The sequence below is a fragment of the Melanotaenia boesemani genome, chromosome 13 (genome assembly GCF_017639745.1).
Source record: "Melanotaenia boesemani isolate fMelBoe1 chromosome 13, fMelBoe1.pri, whole genome shotgun sequence".
Lineage (NCBI taxonomy): Eukaryota > Metazoa > Chordata > Actinopteri > Atheriniformes > Melanotaeniidae > Melanotaenia > Melanotaenia boesemani.
In genome coordinates, this window is record NC_055694.1 from 13867601 (window position 1) to 13894058 (window position 26458).

The 26458-nt window shown below is 38.8% G+C and overlaps 3 protein-coding genes across 7 annotated transcripts in view; 2 read left to right on the forward strand and 1 right to left on the reverse strand.

Annotated features, from left to right (window-relative positions):
• The window catches only part of LOC121652368 (cyclin-dependent kinase 17-like), a 41731-nt gene extending 32831 nt beyond the window's left edge, over positions 1-8900 (forward strand). For 3 of the 5 annotated variants that reach the window (XM_042005130.1, XM_042005133.1, XM_042005132.1), the window contains 13 exons: positions 2452-2508; positions 2597-2711; positions 2800-2894; positions 2987-3049; positions 3149-3272; positions 4431-4551; positions 4960-5057; positions 5145-5250; positions 5482-5524; positions 5627-5717; positions 5804-5881; positions 6852-6973; positions 8598-8900. In XM_042005130.1, coding sequence (XP_041861064.1) covers positions 2452-2508; positions 2597-2711; positions 2800-2894; positions 2987-3049; positions 3149-3272; positions 4431-4551; positions 4960-5057; positions 5145-5250; positions 5482-5524; positions 5627-5717; positions 5804-5881; positions 6852-6955 — 1095 coding nt within the window. In that variant the 3' untranslated portion in view covers positions 6956-6973; positions 8598-8900. The remainder of the gene's footprint in view (positions 1-2451; positions 2509-2596; positions 2712-2799; positions 2895-2986; positions 3050-3148; positions 3273-4430; positions 4552-4959; positions 5058-5144; positions 5251-5481; positions 5525-5626; positions 5718-5803; positions 5882-6851; positions 6974-8597) is intronic. The other 2 variants (XM_042005131.1, XM_042005134.1) reach the window with 1 other exon arrangement.
• Positions 8901-12475: 3575 nt separating this feature from the next.
• On the reverse strand, positions 12476-15572 carry parapinopsina (parapinopsin a). The gene is made up of 5 exons (XM_042005136.1): positions 14932-15572; positions 13727-13817; positions 13418-13655; positions 13096-13338; positions 12476-12996 (listed from the first exon to the last, which is right to left on the reverse strand). Exons 1-5 carry the CDS (start codon positions 15257-15259, stop codon positions 12856-12858), a joined length of 1041 nt encoding a protein of 346 aa, XP_041861070.1. The 5' UTR covers positions 15260-15572; the 3' UTR covers positions 12476-12855.
• Positions 15573-16688: 1116 nt separating this feature from the next.
• ddx20 (DEAD (Asp-Glu-Ala-Asp) box polypeptide 20) lies at positions 16689-23135 on the forward strand. Its single transcript, XM_042004786.1, has 11 exons — positions 16689-16920; positions 18755-18849; positions 19203-19371; positions 19469-19583; positions 19683-19825; positions 20056-20194; positions 20333-20391; positions 20648-20730; positions 20847-20952; positions 21596-21697; positions 21804-23135. The coding sequence occupies exons 1-11, from the start codon at positions 16725-16727 to the stop codon at positions 22931-22933; spliced, it is 2337 nt and encodes a 778-aa protein (XP_041860720.1). The 5' UTR covers positions 16689-16724; the 3' UTR covers positions 22934-23135.
• The last annotated feature ends 3323 nt before the right edge of the window (positions 23136-26458 follow it).

Below are 26458 nucleotides of genomic sequence, written 5' to 3' on the forward strand. Positions count from 1 at the left end.
AAGTGTGATGTGAACAGTATGAAGAGAAACTGTGAGGGTACAGTCTTTCAAAGTAGTCTCTGAGATTATTTTTATTGATAAAGTAAAAGGAAAAAAAGGATTTACATGAAAAAGGTGACAGTGCAAGATGTTTATTTCAGCTCTGTGGACAGGCAACATTGTGTTAATGAAGGGCTTTTCTTTCCTCCCACCTCTTATTGCTTGCAGCCACTTCTCTCTGCAGATGGTTTTCATTTTCTCTCTCCCACTCAATACTCTCCACCATCCTCCCTCTCTCTTTCTTTGTCAAGCTTTCTTTCAGGTAGCACATGAAGAAACCATAACTGCAAATGAAATGACGTCAAAGTAATGAACTTGCACTTCACATTTTCTAAAATCAGTGCAGATGTTTGTTGTCTTATCTACATGACTCTTCCATCCCTGCACAAACTTGGAGAAAAACACACACTCTTATTGTTTGGTTTCATGTTGCTTTAATTTTCATCTCTAAAACTCAGTCTGACCTAGTTCTGCTGAGTAAGCTCACTGGAGTGTTGGGAATGAAATAAAGCCATTGCCATTAAAAGCATACGCAAGTGCATGAATACACTCACAAATGCACATACAAAAAGGACCATAAGGTAGCTAGAGAGTGCCATTGTACACTATTAGCAGAAAGTGGTTTGGATGCAAAAAGCTTAGCTGTTCTCTGTTTTAAAGATGTTTCAAGAAAGCAAGAGGCTTTAGATTTATTTTATAGAAAGAGATTCATGTGAGGGGAGGTGGTGATAATACTGTAAATGCTTTTTTTATGTTTGCTTGGGTGAGTTTTGCTCATGAGACCAACTCCAATAGAGAGGCACAGCTCAGCTTTACCTCTCGACAGCCGCTTGACAGCATATTTGCTAGTGTGTGTTCACTTGTTTGCTGATATTTGTGGCGTCTGCAAATTTGCGGGGGCAGTTATACTTTTTCCATTCCAGGTTTACAACCACTTCCAATCATTGCATCTCACTCGTATACAGGGCAGATATAAGTCAGTGGCACCTTCACAAATATAGAAAAACAAAGGTGTTTGTTGTGCTTTAAATAATCTATAGATAGCTCCATACATTTTACATTACATGCATGTGCACACACACTCTGCAAATGCTCAAACACATCTTTGCTTTTCTGGCTGATTTTGAATATTATCATCAAAACACCATCAAATACCAGACACAATATTCAATGATTGCAATGCATGAATACTTTTATTTTTTATTAATAATAATTTGTTTGAAATGTTTGCGTAGCTGTACAAACGCTAACTTGTTTTAGTGTGTTACTGTGTCATCTAGGGACTGAGCTTGCACTGATGTTGGTTTTTAGGCATGCCTTTAAAGAGATCACATGCTTCATCAGCTAACTTGGTCACTGGATACCCTCCCCCTCATATCCCTCTCATAGGCACACATGCATGCACTGGCTTGGCTCTCGTGTATGAGTGTCAGTGCTCAAGATAGAGAAAGATGGGTGGGTGCAGAAGGATGAATGCAGTTTAAAACATGCTTATAACAATGTTGACATAGATGGAGAAACACAGAGGAGGACAAATGACATACTGAGGGATACACCCTAACAGGCCTGTAGGCATCACAGCTTGACATAGCTACATCCATTTATAATTCATGACCTCTAAACCCAAGAGCCACATATATTATAAAGCTATATCTGCTTTGTATTAACTGAAATTAGGATTAATTCAGACTTTAACCTGCTCACAAACATGTAAAACCTACCATGTGGATATCTTTAGAAATATTTAGAGATAAATATGTAAAGCCCATATTGTTTTATTGAGTTGTTGTTACATTTACTTCCTGTGACATCTGACAGAGGCAACACGTCTTAACCTTATGTAGAAATAAGGTGCAGTGCATTCATATTAAAATTGTAATACACCTTCATTTGTGTAGTTTCTTAGACAAACAAGACATCTTAAAAATCATGAAACCCTTAAAAAGTGGAATGAAAAAATATATCATTACAGTAACCTGAAGTCAATGTGTTTAAGGAAATGAGGTGTAAAATACTGCAGATGCTAGACATTGGAAAGGCCAAGCAAATATTTAAGCACTAACAAACACACACACACACACACACACACACACACACACACACACACACACACACACACACACACACACACACACACACACACACACACACACACACACATAGGATAATATAAGCCTTAGTGACTCATACTCATGCAGTTGTAGGCCACATGTCAAATGCAGTTCTTCTTATTTTTGAACCACCCTGGCCTGGAGGATTTGATTCAAGAGATCATTAGCTTAAATTTGATGGGACGTTCCAGCCTTGTCTACAAACAGGCTGCGCTGAAAAAACTGCCTCAGTAACGATAATCACTGATGTCACTGCTAATGTCTTGCTGTCTTTGTTTTTTGTTTTTTCTCTAAAATGTAGTCTGAGATTGGCTTTGGGAAACTTGAGACGTACATCAAACTGGACAAACTTGGCGAGGTGAGATCAGTAACAGCCAAGAAAGAAGCCATTATTCAGTTTGCTTAGTTTTTTTAAATATGCATTTGCCTGTTCTCCATCTCTGCAGGGCACCTATGCTACGGTGTTTAAAGGCCGAAGCAAGTTAACGGATAATTTAGTAGCTTTGAAAGAGATCCGCCTGGAGCACGAGGAGGGTGCGCCCTGCACAGCCATCCGAGAAGGTATTAAGCGGCTGTCCGCAGGTTTTAGGTCATAAGACTTGAAGTATATTCGTGTGATTGATTAGGTTTGATATGTCTCCTTGTCTAGTGTCTCTCCTAAAAGACTTGAAACACGCCAATATTGTCACACTCCATGACATCATCCACACTGATAAGTGCCTGACTCTTGTGTTTGAGTACCTGGTAAGTGTCACTTAAATGTTTATACTGTGAATAAAGTGTGTGTTATGCTGTAATTTGCATATCCATACTGTATTTTCCTTTTTCCTTATCAGGAAAAAGACCTCAAACAGTACATGGATGACTGTGGGAGCATTATGAGTGTTCACAATGTCAAGGTAATGCCAATGAAAATTTTAGATGCATGAATGCTTCTTATTGTGTTGCGATTTTTTTTTTGTTTTTTTTTCCCCATAATTGTTTTCTCGTCTTTTCAGATTTTCTTATTCCAGCTCTTAAGAGGTCTGGCATACTGCCACAGAAGGAAGGTCCTCCATAGAGACCTTAAGCCCCAGAACTTGCTCATCAATGACAAAGGAGAGCTCAAACTAGCTGACTTTGGTAAATCACAATTTAACTAACTAAACGGACAACAAATGTTTAATTTCTTATGTTAAAACATTAAAAAACGATTGCCTTTCTCATGCATATTAGTACTTGTTTAAGAAAGGTCATTTACTCTGATGGCATAACCATTTTCCTTTGTATTTCAGTTATAGATGTGGTGACAAAATCTTTTTGGTTTTACATCTTAGTGCAGTGGTTATCAAACTGGGGGGGGGGGGGGGGGGGGGGGGGGGGCAGGGCACGGCAACATGACAGGGGGCGATGTATGGGCTTGGGAAAATGTCGCAGACAAGCTAATGTTTGACAACTTGGGCTTTTTGAAACGTTCTGGTCCACACTCCAAACCACTTGGTGGCAGCAGTGCACCAATTTGTTTTTGCCAACTTCCAAAAAAATAGAAGATAAAGAAGAACAAGATGAAGAAGAAGCTGTAGTAGTAGTAGTAGTAGTAGTAGTAGTAGTAGTAGTGCAGCACAGAGATCAGGGTTTGCTGAATGCATCAAAGGGAGAGAAGAAAAGGAGAGATATGGAGAAACAGGTAACGGGAATGAAAGATATCTTGATATCTTTGCAGATATCTTGCTCTTGGTTTAACAGTAAATGTGTTTCATACAACATCTTCCCCACGTCTGTGATGTTGAGTATAGTAAGTTACATAGTTTTATAGTAAGTTATTTAAATATATATATATATAAATATATACTACCGTTCAAAAGTTTGGGGTCACTTTGCCATGGGATTCAATTGGGAAGTGACCCCAAACTTTTGAACGGTGTATATATATATATATATATATATATATATATATATATACACACACACACACACACACACACACACAGCTGGTCCTCTCACTCTGTGTATATGAGGGCGGGTGGGGGGGCCTGGGATGTTTGTTCCTCCAAAGGGGGACACGATAGAAAACATTTGAGAACCACTGCCTTAGTTGATGTAATAAGCTGGTAAAAGTAATTTCTTAAAAATTACAGATGTATTGTAAAATGGAAAAGTTTGAAAGCAACACTAGGACAGCCTAAAAGGCCTAAAGGCAGTCCTAGTGTAGTTTAAAGTAACTAACCACCCAATACTGCCCTCTTCTGGTAAACATTTTTTAAGCAATATTTTAGCATTTTTTTTAAATTCCTTTTTCAGGCTTAGCTCGTGCCAAGTCTGTCCCTACGAAGACCTACTCAAACGAAGTTGTGACATTATGGTATCGACCTCCAGATGTGCTGCTGGGCTCCACTGAGTACTCCACACCCATCGACATGTGGTGAGCAAGCACAAATGCAAAACAAATACAGAGGAACTCATAAACACTACCACTGCACTTTCTTTTCAGTAGCCCAAACTTCCCTCTAGATCCCACCACTTCAGTAGATCATTATGCAACTTAGCTGTTCCTCACTGAGATGCAAAGATAGACAAAATTAATATTTTGGGTAGCTCTTTATCCCTGGACCACATTTAATTGTTAAGACAGAGAATCACTGCACACAGTAAAATTCTAATACTGGATTTCTATGTCATTAATTTACAAGATTTTAATCCATGATGCGTCATGATTGAGCAGTTTTAGTTTACCTAATGATGTTGTGTTGTCTCATGAGTACCATTTTGTTAGTGTCAACCTGTTTATCTGCACTAATATGTGCCTCCATTGTTTCTGTCTTTTGTCCAGGGGTGTGGGCTGTATCTTTTATGAAATGATCACAGGCAGACCTCTCTTCCCTGGGTCGACTGTGGAGGACGAGCTTCACCTCATATTCCGAATCCTCGGTGGGACACCAGCAGATGAGCGGTTGCTTTACGTGTTTCCCTCTTCATACCCTGCGTATGTTAACTGATCCCCTATGTCTTCAACAGGTACTCCTACAGAAGAGACTTGGCCTGGTATCACCACAAGTGAAGAGTTTAAGACTTATAATTTCCCCCACTACCACGCAGAGCCTCTTGTCAATCACGCACCAAGGTATTCAGAGTTTGGTGTGTTCACACAGTAATGCCAGCGTGTACTGACTGATATGTTCGATGTAATAAGATAAGGTGCAAGATCGATTTTCTGGAGGGACTGCAGTCAAGTATTTTAGCCTCTTGAAACAGCAAAAACACTTTGCTGTTCTATAAAGCTTAGATCAGCATTTGACCTCACTGGCACTTTTCTTACTCACTCTTGACTGTTTTGTGTTGCTTTCTGTTACAGAATAGACAATGATGGTCATGACTTGCTCTCAGTGCTCTTACAGGTAAAATACATTAATGTTTATTCATAATTTTGAGACCGTTTAAGACAAGCACGCCTAATGCGTTGATGAAAAATGAACAGTCCTGTCTCTGTCCATCTCCAGTTTGAAGCAAAGAAACGTGTTTCGGCTGAGGATGCTCTCAGACACTCATATTTCAGGAGTCTAGGGGAGCAGGTTCAAACGTTGGCTGACAGTGAGTACATATATCATGAATTCAATATTCATGTTTAATGCACAAACTCTGCCTCACCAGGCCTTTTATTTAATGCTGTTTTCCAGCTGCATCCATTTTCTCTGTAAAAGGCATTCAACTCCAGAAAGATCCAGGGAAGAGATCATCAGTTCATCCAGAGTCAAGTAAGTCCTCTAGGTTGAGTTAAAACAAATAAAAAAAGAGAAAGGAGAACACAGAGAAAGTGAGGAATCATTGACACAAATAGAACATAGGATAGGACATGTTCCCTGTCTTTCTCTCTTCACTCTTTTTTCTGTATGGCTTTAATTGTTGTTTCTCGTAACACTGTGTACCCATGTCACACACTGTTTCCAACCTTAACTGTAGGATCATGCTTCTTCCACATACACAAAACAGCAAGTCTTGACATTAACAAAGCATACTGTCACACACTTTGATACTAATTTAAACCATTAATTTAGTCCAACTTTCACCATCTACTTGTTTTACCCGACAATGGCTTTAGCACCAGCTAATATATCTCTAAAACTACAGATATGAAGTATTCTTTCATTAAGCTGTTCTTTAAACAATTCTTTACAATGCATGACATAGTAACTGTAAATCACAAGTTCACCTGTTCACAGAAACCCAGAAAACCACATCTTCTTTTGTGATGCATGTTCCCAAAATACAGAAAGTTAATGAATTATATTAAGTTTCTGCATAAAAATAACATTTAAAAGTAACAGGGAATTATTTAACTTCTGAAGTTTTAAAATTTAGCCAGTAAAAGACTGAAGACTCATCAATATGTTACTTGAATATAGTTGGGGAGTTTTATCTGTGTCTGCCTGTACATACATTGACTCTGCATACCTGTTGTGCCTCAACATTGGCTTGATTTACTTCAGCATATCTGTTTTGTATTATAGTCCGAGTCTGTGTATACGTCTTTGTTTTCCTGCCTGTTTCCCCCCCCTTTATCATGCTCTGATAACTGTCCCTTCTCTTTGGTACCCATGCTCTCTTCTTCTGCTCTGTTCATCTTCTCCTTAATCCTTTGATTTAATCTCCCTTGTGTACCTGCCTCCAATTCCCCCGTAACCACCTCAATATTCCCAACCTTTCCTTTTCCCGTACCCTAAAAAGCGATGGCACATAGGCTAGGCTCCGCACCCTCGCAGTACTTCCAGAGAGAAGCAGCCAGTCCCAGGGCTCAGAGTCAAAATCTCTCCTCTACTTCCACTGGCTGAGTGGCCTCTACCATTCTGGTAAATACTGTCTCTTTCACTCGGTCAAGTCCTTTGTTCAACCTTTCTTTCTGTTCTTACTGTTTGGCCTTCCTTCTTCTTTGTCAGCACCTTGTTGCAACACTACGTATGGTCAGAGTTCATTAAATGCCATCACATTTCTCTTTGTGTTCCCTGAACTAAGACTACATATTGTTTAGTACCTGTTCAAGTTTCATCTTTTTGCCATATTTGATGTAAAACTGTCCTTTTTGTGCTGGAATTCAAGCCCTGTGCCCACAAGCATCATCTAAGCTTTCAGTTATCTAATCCTGTTATTCTCTGAGTGAGCCACTCCCAGAGTTCAGCTCAGGGTTTCAGTGGGGCAACACCATAATCATAAAAGCAAAGAGTGTGATCAGAGGGCGGGAGGTCATTTGACTGTTTTCATTTGCAGTCCTGTTTCGATTTCTTCAGCGAGAGATGTAACCTTTTCAAGAGTCTGTAAGTGAGGGTTTTGCATAGAGTGGGCTTGCTTTCTTTTGTGTTATTAGCATGGACACAAGTGTGTTACTCTTCTGTGAAGTTCATGGTACAGCTGATTACAGTACACAGATGACTATATTTGACAAGTGTTTTCTTTGCTGTGACAATGGTGCAAATGCACTATATGGCCAAAAGTATCCATCTACACACACTTCTTTTCTCTCTGAGGCTCATACACACTCATGGACTCGGTGTCCTGAATAAAAGCTACATTGTGAACAAAATCAAATCAGTTTATTAAGCTTAATCTGATCAAGGCCTTTTCACTTACCATCACTATTCACCTCATGATGGGCTGGATGGAAGCAAATACCTCGAGCCAGGTTCCATTTTGTTGTGGAGAGGCTTTTAAAGAGAATAGAAGAGCACTGGTGCAAACGGTTTTGGTTTGAGAATTTTCAATAATAATGTACTCCCTTTATCTAGTTTTGTTTTGTTTTATTTTTTTATTTTATTTTAATTTTTTTAGGAAAACAAATCAAAATACAAACATCCTGCACCAGATTTTAACTTTGCAGTTTTTACTTGTTTTTATACACTTAAATTTTTGCAAATATGTTGTGCATCCATGATTGCTAATTATTCAATCATAATAATACCATTAAGTTAATTTAAGTTTTTTTAAGCTGCACCACTTTGTGTTGTTTGTTTAATTGATTATACATTAGTAGAATGTGATTGTAATGTTGCATTTATTATTCAGGAAAATAAAATAAGCAAATGCCAGGTTATAAAAAGTGGATATAATTTTCTAACAATACACTAATAAATCATTTGAGAATTTTGAACTGCGGCATCAAAACAAACAAGTCCCTTTGACGGGCTCAAAATATTGTAAAAGGGATTTTCCACCTGATTTGTGATATTCGTAGAATAATTAGATAAATCATTTATTTAGCAGCTCTTTAATTAATCAGTGCATTGAATTGAGAGTTTTTGCAGTCTTGTGTTTGTCGTATTTTTGGCCCTATAGTGCATAGTTTGTATTGCTGGCATGGAGTGAAATTTGCAGGTATGTGTTGAGGTCTGTTTGTCAAAAGAAGAAGAAGAAAAAAAAAAAACACTCTTTTACATGCTCCTTTCTCTCCCTTGTCTGTCTGTGTATGTGTGTGTGTCTCAGCCCAGGGGAAGAGCAGGAGGCAGAGTGTGTTGTTTTAGTGCTGGCGGGGGCGACAACATGAGGACGAAAGCGAGACGTGGAACTGTCTTGTCAGACATACATTCACTGACCCTGCCACACAAAAAAGACTGAAGGAGTGACGCACACCCTGCCACATAAAGACACACTCATAGTGCTGATTAAAAATAAAAGACACACATTCACTCACTCATAACAGGAAAACTAACAAAACCACACAAAACCAAGGCTGAAGATTTCCAACTTTAAAATAAAGACTCAGCTTAACTCTAAAGATGAAAATGACAAAAAAAGTGTGTGATGCTGGAAGAAAAGTGGGAGAATCTATAATTCTCCTTGCTGCTACTACCGCTGTTGCCCAGTTGAGGGCAGCATTAGGATGTGAGCCGACTCGGTTTTTAAGCAGAACTTGCTGTATCAGTGAGCCGTATGGAAGGAGTCAAAGTGAACACAAATCAAAGGCAGTGAGAGAAAGAGGTACCCATTGTTGCTTCCATTTTGTGTTTTTCTGTTTCAGACTATTGTACATACATAACCTGAGCTGTAGAACTCTGCTTTTCATAACACACCTCAGCCTGAATCCAAACTAAGCACCGCACCTCAATCCTAAACTTTTGCCTAACTTCTTGACCCTTTATTACATTATCTTTCCCTCTAGCTTTTTCTCTCATTCTCTATCCTTCTTTAAACACACACACACACTCATTCATGCTAATAGGGTCACTTGAAAATAGTGAGTGTTTAACATTGGAGTTTACAGAGATAAACTTTTGCACCTTATTGCCCAACAGAGGTCAGGGTGGCTGTCATTACCTCATCAGTCACTCCAGCAGAGTAGGATGTAAAGTAAACTGATGATGAAGCATCAAATTGACAAACCAAAAGTAAATAAATCCTTTCTAACCATGTTGCACTACTTCACTACTTAGCAATTAAAATAAAGCAAACTCTGCAATCCTCATACCAGTAACAGACAATAAAAAGACTAGTTACTGTTTCATTATGCTGTAAAGAAGACTACACCGTGAGATGCTGCCACGAGAAGGAGAACACTGAAGGATGGAGAGGTAAAGGATGTGTACAAATCCTCACCTGCTTATTCTTAGACACCTCCCTCCTCTTTTGCCTTGACTGAAAAGTTGTCTTGATTTATTTTTTTTTATGTCTGACTTACAGGTGTTGATGTTGAACTTTTCTCTTTGCATACCTGACTTTACCTCTTTAACACAAGTAGTTCATTTTAAATACAATTTTCTGTCAACTGTGCATTTTTTTTTTACTCTTCTTTTTAAAAAAATAATCTGTATATATGATCATAAGTTTACTTTGTGAGAAGCAATGATAAATCCAGGATGCTGTTCTCAGTCTTAACAGTGGGTGGCGTGGCTGGGGACGTGTTGCACATTCCTTGAGCTCAGGACTAAATGCTGTGTATCGTTTTGTGGATTCTTTGAAGTGCAGATGGATGCTCGTGTGTCCCCAGTAGAGCAAATTGTATGAAAACCTTTGCAAAATCTGCCTTTAAATTGTATGTAAAGAAGAGGAATATCTCATCATCAACCTGTCATTCCATTCTTGTTTATTTGACCATAATGTTGCTGTTCGGAGGACTACCTTACCGTGTCCTTTCATGTCATGTCTTCAAGCATGTTTCTGTATTAACACACATTTTTAAATTGGTATGTGAAATAGCTGCTGCGAGAAAAGGAATACCTCCTTTAATTTTTTGCATGGGACTTGACCTTATCACACGATTTATACACCACATTAACACGTGGAGACGGTACCAAAAATAACACAAAGACAATGAAAATACACTGTTGATAACAGTGTGATGTGCTGACAGGGACCATATAGGTTAATCTGACTCACTTTCAGCAGAAACCCAGAGGTTGTGGTGTGTGGTCTGTCTTAACTGGGCTTTAACGTCTCAGAGTATTTAAACACACAGACATACTGTTCCTTCATGCTGTTGTTATTACAGGCTGCCAGAAACATGAGGGCCAAAGTGAGTCCTCCAAGCACCAGGGGTTCAAGCACACAACTGTTTCACACACCAATCAGCTGACAAGTCAACATGTACTGTATCTGTGAGACGGCCTGTGAGTGTAGATTGAGTTTCCTGAACTTCAGGCACGGAATGACATCGGATCATTTCTGCATCTTTAAAATCCTTAAGGATTCAGAGAGAGTGAATTGATCCTGTGTCTGTGCCTGTCAGAAGGACTACTTATTTTCCCAGAGTGTGACGGTATGTAGCATGCACATAGAAGATCCCTCACTCTGTATATAATAAATGTGTACAGGTTTGATACAGCTATTCACATTCTGGCTTTTTTTTTTTCTTTACTGAAAGTCATAGCAATATTTCTGTAATCAATAAAAAGCCATGGAAATAGGATTATTGCCTTTGTGTTTATTTGAGAAGTAATGGAAACATCAAAATGTGAGACTTAAAAAACAGAGTGACTTTATGTTGCAAACTAATATAAGACTCTCCTTATGTGAAGAGCCATAGCATTAGTTTAAATGTGACAACATCTACTGGTGTGTGAAGGGTGTTTACCATGTTGGAGGACAGGACATTAGAAACACCCAGTATTTTTTGCTTGGTATAAAATCTAGAAGGGTTATTACTATGATGAACTGCACTGTTTATCAAAACAGAGTAGTATTTAATTTTTTTAAATTTATTTAGCTTCGGACAATATCTAATCAATAAATGGAGTGCAACTATATAAAGTACACATAAAATCTGATCTAACCCTCTTAGCCTGCATGTGTCAGGGCAGTTGAGATGCTATATTATTGTAAGTTAGATATATAAGTAGTAAGCACGTAAATAAATAATTTTTCAGCCATTTAAAACCTTGATTTGATTGAAAACAGTACAAAGACAACATGAATATTAAACAGAAGTTGGATACCATCAAAATTATTTAAATAATTAAAAAAAAAAAGGTAAAACCCCTTTTAAAGCAAATTATTAGTTTATTTGGAAGCAGACGTAACTTTTGGTGAAAAATTGTAAATGATTTGTAGACGTTTGATCATTTCATTGTATTCTATTGTTCGAATAAAAATAAAAATAAGTTTCTATGTGGCTTTTTTCACATGTAGTCCCTGATCAGTTGCACTGGAAAACAAACAAACAAAAAAGAGAATCATTAGTAATATTGAAAACACTGTGCTTCATTTTCAGATATTTCTAGAAGTACACAATAAGAAAAAAAACACATCATCCATGGTAATAAAACAAAAAGAAAAAAAAATCAAACCTGCTTATGTGTATTTGAAGGCGGGTTGGGATAACGACATATGACAGCAAAGAAAAAAAAAATCATGTTGCCACAAGAACAATACCACAAATTTTTTTTTTTTTTTTTTATTGACAGTTTAATACTAATAAACCATTTTGTCTGATCAGTTTTAAATAAATTGCATGTTTTTGTTTACTAATTCAACTTCAATACAGTTTTTTAACAGATAATGCAGACAAAATAAAAATGCTTTTCCTGTTTGTCCCCCTTTGCTGTACATGGTAAAAATAAAAATAGGCCGTTTTAGGAATGCCAAATAACATTCTTAAAAGTTTTAAAACAGGTTGCACTGTTTGGTCCCTTATCACATTTTAAACAGGGACAGGATTGCGTGGTGGAATCAGGGCAAACTTCAAAACCACAGGAACCACAACAACAGTAGTTGGTAGTGACCACAACATTTACAAAAGAGCATTACTATAAAAAGAAAACAAGAACAACCACATTACTAAGACCAACAAACACTGACACCTAAACACCTTGAAAATGAGCTGGACTGAAGTGTCAGCCCTGTTTTTCCTAAATGTTGTCCTGGGGTTTGACTAATCAAAAGAAGTAAAATGCCATCTGGCTCCAGGCTAAAAAGGAGAGGGACTATTCAGCATGTTATATGCTCACAGTTTAAAAGACAGGATATGTAGATGCATGTAAAATAAGTAACCTGCTGAAGTTACAGTAAAATTTTCTACTGAGAAAAACCTGCAACCTGCAATCCACATAAATCCACATGTAGTTTTTTTAAAAGGCTGTCACCAAGCATTTCTTCATTTCTGGCATCTAAATCGGGATGAAAATTTTTGTTTGGATTTGTGAAAGTCTTTTGCCCTTGCAGTCTTTTGCAGAGGTTGGCTGATGTTTTAAAGTAGATCAGACAAGCTTGAGCTGCCTCACAAATGAGACATGAATATTTGTATTCACATTCATTCTTTTAAAGCTTCTTTCACTGAGACTTTTTTGCTCTTGTTAAGTGAAATGCCGGTGTTGTCCCCCTCAGATATTTGTGGTTCTGAGGGCCATTGTTTCCATCCACACAGAAGAGTAGAAACAGCATAGCTTCGAAACTGGAAACACATAGACATGAATAAGGTTAGTTCCTCTGTTACATTTTTTCCTTTCTCTTTTTGTGTGTGTGAACATAAATGTGCTTGTTGAAAAATTACCTGTCTATTCATGAAAATATATATAATGGGGTTGTAGACGGTGCTGCTTTTAGCAAAATAAACAGGTATGGTAGCAATAACAGGGTCCACATAAAGGCTGGAGTCCATGATGACAGCAAGGGCCATTGCAGCATAAGGCAACCAGGTAACCAAGAAGGCCAATACCATCACCACCACCATGCGTGCAACCTGCATCTCTACACGATAAGTGCTTCTGTCTTCAGATACCTGCAGCTTAGTGACCTAAGACACCAGCTAGAAGATTTTATTATAACATCAAAGTAATCAGCAAAAGGGAATGTTTAGTGTCTGCTTTGCTCACCTGGCGGAGAGTCCATAAAAGTCGTGAGTAAGACACCATGATGGTGAAGAAGGGCACAGCAAAGCACAGGGAGAAGTAAATGATGATGTAGGACATGTTCCCAATGTCACGGCTGTACCAGTCTGGAGCACAGGAAATTTTAACACCCTCTAACTCAAAACTACCCCATCCAAACAGAGGTGGGGTGTTCCACACAAATGACCAGACCCAGGACAGAACCACTCCTGCAACGGCATGCCTGAGAGCAACAAACATGGTGTCAGACATGCTGTAAAAGGCATTTTTAAAATTGTTTTCATGAAATCATACCTTGTCTGGAAGAGGACAGCGCCCATGGGATAACACACTATGATGTAGCGTTCAACAGAAATGATCGCTATTGTGCACAGACCTGCTATACCTGGAAGAAAAGAAAGAAAACGTTAAGACTTATTAATTAAACTGAATGAAGAAGAAAGGGCTTGATAGGTGGAACCAAAAATGAGGTGCTTATATTTCCCTCCAGGGAAAATATTGTTCCAGTTACACTTCACATTATAGATTAATCTGCTACATTAAACATTAACATTAATAATATGAGCTGTATTGTTAAAGGTCCAACATGTCATGCATTTTTTATTTAAACCAACTAATTCTGGCTTAATTTAATAATTCTACTTATAGTACATGAATCCAGTGTGGCTGAGATGAATGCATGAGCAAATTTCAGTTAGTTTGAGATATAAAACTTCTAATTCTGATATATCTGTCCGTGGTAAACAATCTTCCGGAGACTTGGTAATGTTATTTAAAAAATTAAAAACTTGATTTCCAAATAATGCCAAAGTTTCTGACTAGCTCAAACAATCTAGGAAACAATGATGTCAGTATAAGAACTTTTGTAACTGCTATTGTGTCAAGTTACAATGAATGTAATAAAAGTAAATTTTGTTGCGAAAACAGAAAAATTAGATGAAATAATGAAATCAGGCAGGATATGTGGTGGTACTTCAAAAACCCCATGATTATTTCTAGTTTTCTGTGCAGTGTATACTATGGTCTGTGGGTTCTATTATTTTCTGTGTTTTTTTAGAGGTTGGTTTTCATCTTTTCTTCAGTGTGTTTGTAAAGCCTCCCGTGTTTAGTTGTGTTGGTTGGCTGTGCTTCCTGTACATCAGTTAGTTTACCTCCTGCATATGCTTTGTTGCTTAATTGCTCCATACCTGTGTCTCATTAGTTAATAACCCCAATAAGTAATTAAACTTCTCAGTTTCCTTTTCTCAGTTTCTGAGAGTTTGTCATTGTCATCTGTTCTTGTTTTTCCACCTCTGGCTATGTTTTCTGTCAAATACAAACTGCAATAAGAATTAACGTCTTTGTGTGCCATAATCCTCCTAAATCTTTTTTTTTTTTTTTTTTTTTTTACTGTGATTTACTTGAATGTTGATCAGTTATGACAGATGGATCATTTATTTTTTAGGAAATGCTATAAGGAAAAACACTTTGAAATGAAAACTCCCGAAACATAGACTTACCAAAAAAGGCAACAGCAAAGCCCCCTAACACACAACCAAAACGTCCTAGGCTGAAGTATCCCATGGTGCTGTTCAGTGTGGTGGGCAGGCCTCCAAACACAGCACAGCCCAGATCACATACAGCAAGGTTAACCAGGGCGTAGCTGAGTGGCTGCCTTAGTTTTCTGTGTCTGGCTGTCACCACAATTACCAGGACATTGAGAATAATCCCCACCATGGAAAACACACCCATGATAATGGCCAGTATTGTGTAACCCCTCCGGGAAAGGAGCTCTGAATGGGCTGAGCTGTTAGATGAGGAGTTTCCATGAAGTCTAACACACTCCATTCTGCTGTGTGTTGATTAAGTGGGGTCAAATGAAGTGTGTAAAAGCCAGAAGGTTTGATGATTCCACAAACTGCTCTCTGGTAAAACAAAACAAACAATTAAAAAACAAAGAAAAAAGTATTAGCAGTCCATCAATGGTCCCAAAACGTCCACTGGTTAATACAGTAGCAGAGATTGACAACAGGCTGGTGCCTAATTTAAAAGAATAAGAATGAGAAGAATCATAACTAAAAACCTTCTGCTCTGTTGGAGCTACATGTTGGATGCTCTGGAACAACTTGAGAGAAGACAGAGAGACCGGATCACTTTAATAAGCAGACTTTTAATTCAGGCAGAACAAATCCATAGATCCGGATTGGGAGGACAATAAATATATCCTCTTACACTGCACTTTCCATGATTGCTGGGTTTACTGCTGACTATGACTCATTCGGCAAAAAATCAATAATAAGATATGACTTTTAGAGTCTTAAGCTAAATTCTTTTCTGTAGCAGATAATGAGCATTACATATTGATCATATACTTATGAAGTATGCAAAGAAAGAGATTCTCTGCAGAATAACTAGAAATTTGGACTAACTCCATACAATCAATTGAGAACACAATATACCTCGATGCAAATTAAATGAAATGTTGAGGATAAAACTGATATTTTGTCTCTAGTATTTATGCAAAAGTCAATTTGAATCTTCTAGGACACACCTGCATGCAATATGTGTGGACACATAGCATGACCATTGTAGGCCAGATCACATTGAGTCATACAGCAGTAAACGTGACAGAAATGGCCCCCATGCTCTATAATACATAATTAAACAGACATATCAAGTGGTGTTGTGTGGCATAATAAATGTCTTTATTATCCAGTTGTAAAGTATGTTTTTTATTTATTTTTACTGAATGTTGATCTCTACTTTTGTAGGCCTTTTAAAAAAATAAATCTTTTTATTTAAATCAGAGGAATTAAGGCAACAAATGCATGAGGAGAGTCTGGATCCGATCAATAGAGTTTTGCATATTGTCCTTTTTTAAGTTGATCTTCAGTGTTGATGTTTGCTGCACAATAAATAACATTTGTGTCATGACACTGTAACCTCCTCAGGCGCAGACCACCTCATTAACCCTCTTGTTTGTGCCTCCACGTAATCAGCACTGTGTCACTTACTTTTTATTTTTAATTTTTGTTACTTGTGTATTATAGTTCTAATCCTCTCAAGTCAACAAACACAGAAAAAACATAAAATATTCCAAAATTGTTTAAAATGTATATATATATAGTCATTTATTAAACTGTTCTTGTTAATTTCAAGTAGCTACATCATACTGTTTAATCCTCAGGTGATTTGCTGGTGTGCAGCACAGACTGAGTAATTCCGCTCCAAGCCACGAGGGGGCACCAGAGACGAAGTCTTCTGGGAGATTTTAAGTTTCCGGTAGTTTCATACCAGTAGTATACCTGCAAACATGGCTGCCTCCATGAAGAAAGCAGCCCACAACATCGAAACACGCAAGCGGACCGACGATGTGCTTCTGTCGGAGGGGATCGACTTCGGCTCGCTGCTGCTATCGCAGGTCGTGTTGGACGGACTGTCCGCCGCTGGCTTCCAGAAACCGTCTCCAATTCAACTCAAAGCGATCCCGCTGGGCCGCTGCGGACTCGGTAGGTTCTACATCCGAGTGGGTCAACTCACACGTGTGCTGGTCAAAAAGAGTCGATTTTTGTCTCACTAACAGCAGAAACAGATATATTAGTATATCCGTGGTCTCCAACTCCGGTCCTCAAATGTGTTTTCCTGGTACAGCACACCAAATTCAAATGAGAAGGTTCTCCAACAACTTGTCATCTTCCTCACCAGCCTGTTGACGAGTCATTGATTTGAGTCAGATGTGTTGTAGCAGGGAAACAGTAGAACCAGAGGATGGCAGATGTTGAGGGACCGGGGTTGGTGACGGCTGATGTATCTGCTCCTCACCTTACTGGTAGCACACGTCAGTACTCGGTTGTCACAGGGTAACGCTGGTTTTTGTCAAAAGAAAGAAGTCTTTGATGGCCTCGGGATTCATGTTGATATGATGAAGTGCACTGTGCGGTGACATGTCTTCTAGGTTAGTCTGCACATTTATTATCGCCTGCCTTTGAAAGCTTAAAATGTCCTTCAGTAAGTCACCGGAGCTCTGCACAGCCAGCCACATCTATCCTGACTGATCTTCAGATTACTGACTGGGCGAGAAACAGTAGTTAAATGGTATATTCTGGTGCTCCCACAATTAATACACGTATAAAGATAATTCCCAGCTTTTTGCTGGGAGTCTACTAAAGTAACTGTGTGATTGAATTTAGGGGAGTCCTTATTAAAAAAAATATACTAATCCTTTTTCATCCTGTGTCTGAACAATAAGTCACTTTAGCTCCTGTTTCTTGCAGCCTCTGTTGTCAAAGCAGATCATCTGGGGCATCATATGAGATGACTTCAGGGACATATTGGGACACAATTTCCAGTTACTCTTCACAGTACAAACAAGTGACTGAACCATAGACTCCTGTGTATATTGGGTTGTCTTTCCAGTCTGTGATATGGAGTATTCACCGCATGTTCTCCAGGACATTAAAAGATCCACTTTAGGGCGAGTGGACTCTTTAATTAATTAATCACACATTGTTAGTGCTCATTTTCCATTTCAGTATAAAATTTTGTTGCTTTTAATGTGTACAAAATAATATAAAACTGGAGAGGCTGTCTAAAAATGGACCATTAGCACAGTTTTTATTCTCTTTGTGATTGTCATTTTGCATTGCTGCACAACCATATGAACTAAAGATGAAATGCCACATCAAATAACTACAAGCTGGTGCACTAATCTAAACTCTGGAGTCAAAGGAAGCCTTTCAAAACAAGGGATAGTGATCAAAGGACCAGTTTCTGTTTACCTGAAGTGATCTCAGATAAAAACACAAGTGTTTGCTTTTCTGTTTTTGCTGGACCTGAATACACCAGGAAAACTATTTCTTTCAAATCTAAATGAAAGTTTTCTGTTTGTATGACTTCATGTTGTTGAAAACTGTGTAAATCTAGAAAGAGAATTAAAAAATGAGTTTGAGCTGTACTTGTCAGGACCTGGGTTGCAGTACCCATCTGCCCACAGCTCCACAGTTAGTGACACTAATGTGTAAACTCAGTTCCTGCTGATTTGCTCCTCTCATGTGGAAATGTTTGACATGGCCCGAGTTTTCAAACCACGTTTAGAAAATGTGGTTTGACAATATCCAAAGGGTACACATAAGATAAGGTTTTTGCTACGTCCACTTGTTTGTATCCTGTGTAGTGCAGGCTCTAGTCTGCAGCAGTGAAGCCATTAGTGCTTAATCAAAGCATGCTTGAGGTAAACATTGATTGATTGCACCCAATCAAGAGTATTTAATTTTAGACAACAAAACCATGATTGTGTTTGTTCTGGCTTCCTGTGCAGCCTTCATTGTCCATCTTTTGTTTCAGATTTGATTGTACAAGCCAAGTCTGGCACGGGAAAGACGTGCGTGTTCTGCACCATTGCCCTTGACTCTCTTGTCCCAGAGAATCCGGCTACTCAGGTGAGCAGATCCACATCAGACAAGCTCTAGATGAAGAGTGACATCTTCAGTTGTCAGTGACAATTAAATACTGCATTCATTTAGCCACCAACAGATGGTCAACAGTAATCACTTTGGTTTTGGTGGTTGTAATCTGATGAGTTTAAGCTACTTACTGTCAAAACTATAGATGAAATACAGGCATTTACAATAAAGAAGAGGTACACCTGCTCTTTTTATGATGCACTTTAATCTTAATAGTTGTGAGGTCTTACTGATCGGTAATAATCCAGCACCTGCCCATCTTTAATCCTCTCCCAGTAAGTTGCTGACATGAAATGTTGCTCATAAACAACCTCTTTCTTTTCCTGCAGGTTCTTGTTTTGGCTCCTACACGTGAGATAGCGGTGCAGATCCATTCAGTGGTGATGGCCATCGGCTGCGCCATGGAGGGCCTGGAGTGCCACGTTTTTATCGGGGGCAGGCCTGTGAGTCAAGACAAAGCCCATCTGAAGAAGTGTCACATAGCTGTGGGTTCACCTGGTAAGAGGCCAGGGGGGAATGGACAAACATAGCCTGTAAATGTGATAATTATGCTGCCGTTTTGGTTTGGCAACATTGTTCCTGCTTGCTTGTGCAGGTCGTATCAAGCAGCTTATCGAGCTGGGTATGTTGTCCACTGCCAGTATCAGACTGTTTGTTCTGGATGAAGCAGACAAGCTGCTGGAGGAGGGCAGCTTCCAGGAACAGATAAAGTAAAGGAGGCACAGTTTCCCTCAGAAAAATCAGCTCTAATAGCTCATATTTATGCAATTGTACAAACCACATTCACCCATGTCCTTGCTCTTCCTCAGCTGGATATTTTCCTCTCTGCCTGTCAACAAACAGATGCTTGCACTCTCTGCAACCTACCCAGAATCCCTTGCTCAGTACCTTACCCGCTACATGAATGAGCCCACTTTTGTCAGGCTCAATCCGAGTGATATGGGCCTGAAAGGTAAGACCCCTTTTAATGGGTTCTAACATCAGTTTCCATTCTAGTTCTTAACTCTTCACTTGATGCAACTGCACTGTCACATATGAGATAACTCTGACCCCCCCCAACAGGATCACATTTAGCCAGAAAATGGCTCAGAAGTTTACAAATCCAGCTTTTTATCCATTGTTTGGTCTCTTTGAATGAATGACTGCGTGTTTTCCTTTGTGCCCCCCCTCCAAACCCCCCAGGGCTGAAGCAGTATTACAAGTTGGTGCAGTCTCATCCGCTACCTCACAAGGTGTTTGAGGAGAAGTTGCAGCACTTACTCGAGCTGTTCAGTAAAATCCCGTTCAACCAGGCCTTGGTGTTTTCCAACATGCACACAAGGTAACAACAGCTTTAATGTTTACCCTCATCTTCACAGCTGCTGGTGATTAACTTCATTACTAAGCAGGAAAACAAATAAAACAAACAAACAAAAAGAAACGAATTAGATTTGGAAATTAATGTGTTTTATTCCCACAGGGCCCAGCACCTGGCAGACATCCTGTCCTCCAAAGGCTTACCTGCTGTTTGCATATCAGGTGATGTTAAAACTGTAAAATGTGCAATGCTTGGTAATAAGATAAATTAAAAGAAATCAGCAACCAGTTAGCTTAGCACAAACACACAGAGGCATGAGGAAACAATAGTAATCTACTAATTTAGAGGTATATTATAATAAAGGTATCTATTATAAAAGCCTTTTTTTATAAGAACAGACTGGTTTTGTATTATTGTTGGCTGCCTCAGGAGAGTAGATGTGATCACATTTAATGAGGCCATGTGTGATCTGTACAGGTGGTCTGAGTCAGGACCAGAGACTGGAGGCAATGTCAAAACTGAAGCAGTACCAGTGCAGAGTGCTCATCTCTACTGACCTGGTGAGACTCATCTTTCATTGCATTGCTTTCTATTTCCTTTCATCTATTTTCCACAAGCTAACACTGATTCCCTTTTGCACATAAATATCTTTTTCCATTCCTTCCTTCTGTAACAGACCTCCAGGGGCATCGATGCTGAGAAGGTGAACCTGGTGATAAACCTGGACGTGCCACAGGATTGGGAAACCTACATGCACAGGATTGGACGGGCTGGGCGTTTTGGTAAGTCTCAAGAAGTCAGAGGCACTCAGAAAGTTTTCTTATTTTTGATTATTTATCGTTTTAAACATGACTCCACCAGGCACTCTAGGTGGCTGATGACATTACAGCAGGAGAGGTTGTTTGTGGAGAAGTTACATCATTATTGCAGAGTTCGTCCTCTTTTTGAGTCACATTCTTGGAAAACAACATGTTTTCTGCTGCAGATGTTTTCCAACTACCTTGACTGAGACAAAAATAGCTGGAGGATTATTTTTACTTGCAGTCCAGGAGACACTTTTTCTTATTCTTGTTCCATTTTATTCATTTTTAAAGTTCTTTTTGAGGCAGGTTTTTGCTCTAAATTTAATTAGCTTCTTCTTGACTGCATTAACACTATTTTGAAGATTGGCTCTGGTTTCTTAAGTGTCTGAAACCCAGAGAAAGGTCAACAGGTTGTTAGTCATCTGCATTAGATTGTGATTATCCTGAGCTAACTTGTGTGCTGTATTGTAAAGGGAAGGTTATTAAATCTTGCATACACTATCATTGAGGATGTGTGTGTGTGTGTGTACACCTGTCATCCCATTACACAACTCTTACATCCTCCTTTACCTCTTTTCTGGTCATTATATGGTTCCACATGACAATTAAGATTTCTCTGTAGGCACTCAGGGACTGGCTGTGACCTACTGTTGCCATGGTGAGGAGGAGAACAAGATGATGGCCATCGCCCAAAAGTGTGGCCTCAGTTTGACTGCACTGCCTTGTAAGTCCGACAATCAGCATGTGTAAATTTATCTTTGTATGTCAAGCCTTTTGATTTAATGTTAATCAAGAAAAATAATCCCTGTCTCATGTCTGCTGTCATTTAGCCACCTTAGAGCCCGGGCTGATGGATGAGCCATGTGACTGGGATGTCTGTGCTGATGCCTCCGTTCCAAGCCCAGTTTCCCAGCTGATGTCCAAACCTGAAAAGAAGAGGCATACAAAGACTGGCGTACCTGTGTCTGATCCCATCCGTGATCAGGTTGTAGAGCACAGCAGTCAAAGAAAGTCAGATAAGACTCACCCAGCACCGAGGAGAGGACCACATACTGAGGAAAATACAAGGCAGACATCTCCAAAAAGGGATACTGTGCCACCACAGAGTTCTTCTCAAGCAAGTCAGACTCTAAAAGAGCTGCAAGACGCTCTGCCGAAGATCCCTCCCCTCAGCTCTTTCAAAAATTGCAGGTCGACATTTGTTCCTTTTGAGGAGGCTGAGCAGGACTTCGAAACCTTCATCACTACTGGTTTAGGGAGATCAGTGGAGGTCATCAGGTTGTTTGGAGGCAAAGAAGGTGGTGGCCCCAATGATCAGAGTGGATATAGGGAGTCTGTTATGCTTGTTGATGACGGAGCTCAAAATATAACTCGGAACAGAAGGTTAACATCAGACTTTTCATCTCAGAGATTAGTTTCTGGTTCTTGTAGCTCCCAGTCTGATATGGAGGATGATGTGACTCTCAGAGGATTGAATCAGACTACAGGACCTGAATACAGAGCAGTCACTAGGCCTCAGGCTGAAAGACCGGCCGTGCACAAACCCTCTGCACCCAGAATACAGGACCAGACAATCTGTGCAACAAGTGGAAAGGCTTTGTCTGAACATAAGAGCACCAAATCTGAACCAAGCACTGAAGGAAGCAGAGGAACACACCGGGAACCTCCAGCGTGGAGTTGGAGAGATGAATCCAGAAAGCTAAAAAAAGAGGGAAAAAAGCACTCTGAGATAAAAGGAAAGCCAAAGAGGAAAGGGAATAAAGAAGATAGCACGGAGATGGAGAAAGATTGGAGCACAGAGACCTACTGGAGAAACTATTACAGAGCCTGGAGTGATTATTACACGTCTTTGTCCATTTCTCAAGAGCCTGGGTATCAAAGCTACTACAGTGTTGCTCACAACTGGATGGCAGCTTATCGCATGAATGCAGTCTACATGGAAGAGCTCATGAAACACTGATCTGTCTGGAATGATCAGTATTTCCAGTTGTATTTATTTTTATATGGGAAAATGTGTTCAGCTGGCCAGAGTTCATGTCCGATTGTAACCTGCATGAAAGGACAAGGAAGTGTTCGACACCTTTATATGTAAGTTGTTTTCAACAAATCCATGTAGTGTATGGTGTCTGTTATTTTTCTAATAAATACCTGGATTGCACATATACTGTTGACTGTAAAGCATTCTTTTGTTGACACAAGTTCAGGGGCCTTGAGGTGCAAAATAGGACAAAAATTCACAAAACTTCTCAGAAAACAAACATTTTTGTAATGTTTTTAGTTTGGTTTACATGGTTTAAAGTTTTGCTGTCTGGAATATTTTGTTTTATTGCTCTGCTTCGTCAGTGTTCATTTTGCACTGGGGTTATACACAGGACTCCCAGTCATCAGTCTAAACTTGTGTACAGATGAAGATGGAACTATTCTGCACGTTCAGTGGGTCATGCTCCTGATTACAGACTAATCTCCCTACCAACCCATTCATCCTGTTTGTGATGGGCATGACAAATGGTAAGTGTAGCATAGAAATTAGCAATATAAATCATGAAGCAAAGGTGAATGCTCTGTGTACTCAGCACAACACTCATGTGGACAATTGTTAGGATGCAACATTTTCAGCAGTATAATAATTAACAGAGGGCTGGTGAGAGGATAGATGTTTACAATTTATAGAACATACAGCTGGATCCAAATAAAACTTGTATGGGTGTTTTGTTTCTTAGTTTCAGAAGCATAATCATTTGAAGTCTTATTGAGTAATTTGTGAGTTGAACCAAACAAGTAGCTTCCAGATTCTTACAAACACCTTTCTTGACAGCTTAGTTTCTAGAGATGACCGAACTGTGCTATGTGTCTTTTCTGCATGACAAGAGGAAACCAGTATTGTTTCACTTGTGTAGCTTTGTGCAGATGCTCACTGATGAGCATCAGCATGGAGTGTTTCTAAGCAATTGCCCTCTTTTTTTTTCAAACTGCAGAGGAAAAACAAGGGCTTGACACTAGATTATTTCTGGGTGTCCAGCCTAATTTTGGATACAACCCCTGGCAGAAACTATGGAGTTACTACATTTGGAGGAAATGTATTTGCAACTTCTTGTAAAAATATACACTGATAGAAACATAAATAGCTTTGTACAGTGGATTAAAAAAATGATGGATAAAATTGTAATTTTTTTTGCAATTATTTTAAATAAAGTAGAGAAAAATAAAGAGTACTTTGCACCTGCTCTGGTTTTAGTGACAGATTTAATTGTTTAAAGCATAAACTTCTCTAATGGAAATCAATATTGCTCATCAGTTAGATTCCAGCCATTTTCCAATGCTAGCTTACAGATCAGTTTTGCATGATGGAGTCTTGTTATGAACTATTTTCCTCAGTTTCCACCAAAACTTCCCAACTGGATTGAGATCCAGATTGTTTTCTAGTCATCTCATTGAGCTTTATATGTTTCATTGGACCTGTGCTTTAGATAAGGAAACATAGTTTTATTCATGATTGATTCTTCATGGAGTTTTCTAAGCCTTTTTCCTTGCGGACAGCTCTCTTGTTGGGGTTGCGTTTCCTGCCAATCATGCAGAAGAAACAGCTCATTAAGCTCTGCACACACACACTCTTTTAACTACAGACTTATTTACATATTCACAATTTGTTTTAGAAGTGTAAACTGAAAGGTGATTCCATTATTTGTTTAGATATATTTTATGTGATTGGAAAACAAAAGAAAAAAAATACAATGATTTTATTAGAACATTCTGAGATGTTTTTCTTTTCTTTAACAAAACCAGAATATTCTGCAAATATATGTGTTTTGAGTCATATCTGTTTTATTTATTGAAACTAACTGCACATCCTCAAAGTGTAGTGAGTCCATGATGTTTGCATGTTTTCTGATTCATTCAGAAAAAGTATTTTTTCCTTGTTTTGCTTTTTGTTATGTACAACCATCTTCACATTAGGGACTGTGGCTGAAACTTTCATTCATTTTGTAGATATTTAAAGTTGTAAAGCAATCCTGAACTCCACTAAGGCAGTGTATCAGTGAAGAAACGCATGAAGAGAAAACTGGACCAGATGTTTAGGTACATAAACACTGTGTTCATGCTTCTCAGGGTTCCCATGGTGGTATTTCAACTAATGCTGTCAGCGTGAGTTGAGAGTTAAAATTAAGTTTTATCACACAATATTAAAATGTGGAAAAAACTGCAACACAATTGTGTAGATAAAATTGTGTGCTTGGTTTCTCATTTATTTGAAGCTCTACACAAATTTGTTTTTGTAAAAATTTAAAACAGCTTTACTAAACTCTGTTTTTCCAGGAGCTGCTAACGGAGCTGGAGATATTCATTGTCACCAGGTCGTTTTGCTATGAACTCTGCAAGACCCTCTCCTGAATCCCAGGATGCATCATAAAACCATTAGCCTGAGGGTTCACCACTTGAATAAGAACATTTGGGTCACCACAAACACTGCACTTTTGGAAATGAAAACAGCCCAGAAGCTAAATTTGTACAAGCTACCTTGTGTTTACACACCTGATCACAAAGAGACATTTCAAGGCAAAGAGATGAGTCCACAGACTGTCTATTTGTGGCAGATATAGATGTTTTATCAGGCGTTTCACAGTTGGGACACAAGACAAGGTCATAAATAATATCCAACACCTGACAAGATACGCACAGCAGTAATCTTAACGACAGGTGGCAAAGAGGGCAAAGCAAAGAGTGAGAGGAAAACTGAGTGAGCCCAGAGAGAAGACAAAAGAGAGTACATAACAGAGAGACAAACACAATCACAGACAGTTGAGTCAGTTGAAAGTGTAGCTGACACAAAACAACCTGTTGTAAAACAGGGAGGCAGGAACTTAATCGTCATCCTTCTTAGCAACGAAATACAGGGAGCCTCACTTCTGCCACCACCAACCATGTCAAACTTGTGGATTTCTGTAGATTTGAAATGTCAGACTTTATGCTGTGAATATGAAATGTGTTTAACCACTTTTAAAAATACACCGAAAAAGCTTCACTGGCCTGTGCTTGTCTTATTTTTTTTAATCCATGTAACTTTGCGCACAATTTGACTAAACACTAATACTGGATCTAGGCAGTTGTTGTCACTTGGTACAGTACTAAGTTTCCAACCATAGCACGAGACCACTACTAGGAAAATCAGATGTAAAACACATCCTGCTCTGACTTGGTAGAATGGTTTTAGTTTTCTCTGGGTTGGTACTATCAGCAAGAAAGTAGGATTTCACTAAGTGATGCTCTGATATATATATATATATATATATATATATATATATATATATATGTATATATATATATATATCCTCCAAACATTTGCTGATGTGATATGTCTTTTTGTTTTTTAGTACAAATACCGGTTAAGCTTTCAAGATTTCAATTTTAAGCTAATTCAGCACATATATTTTTCTATAAGAGTATGATACATTTGCTGCTAGTTTAACAGTTTCAAAAAGTCCACTTC

What these genes read in the sequence shown, in the direction of transcription:
- parapinopsina (XM_042005136.1), bottom strand. Translation starts at nt 15,259, where the DNA reads ATGGAGTGTGTTAGACTTCATGGAAACTCCTCATCTAACAGCTCAGCC. An exon ending in CTTTGCTGTTGCCTTTTTTG is followed by an intron (nt 13,818 to 14,931) that starts GTAAGTCTATGT and finishes CTTTTCTTCCAG; the next exon opens with GTATAGCAGGTCTGTGCACA. An exon ending in GCTGTCCTCTTCCAGACAAG is followed by an intron (nt 13,656 to 13,726) that starts GTATGATTTCAT and finishes TGTTGCTCTCAG; the next exon opens with GCATGCCGTTGCAGGAGTGG.
- ddx20 (XM_042004786.1), top strand. Translation starts at nt 16,725, where the DNA reads ATGGCTGCCTCCATGAAGAAAGCAGCCCACAACATCGAAACACGCAAG. An exon ending in GCTGGGCCGCTGCGGACTCG is followed by an intron (nt 16,921 to 18,754) that starts GTAGGTTCTACA and finishes CTTTTGTTTCAG; the next exon opens with ATTTGATTGTACAAGCCAAG. An exon ending in CAGTTTGACTGCACTGCCTT is followed by an intron (nt 21,698 to 21,803) that starts GTAAGTCCGACA and finishes GCTGTCATTTAG; the next exon opens with CCACCTTAGAGCCCGGGCTG.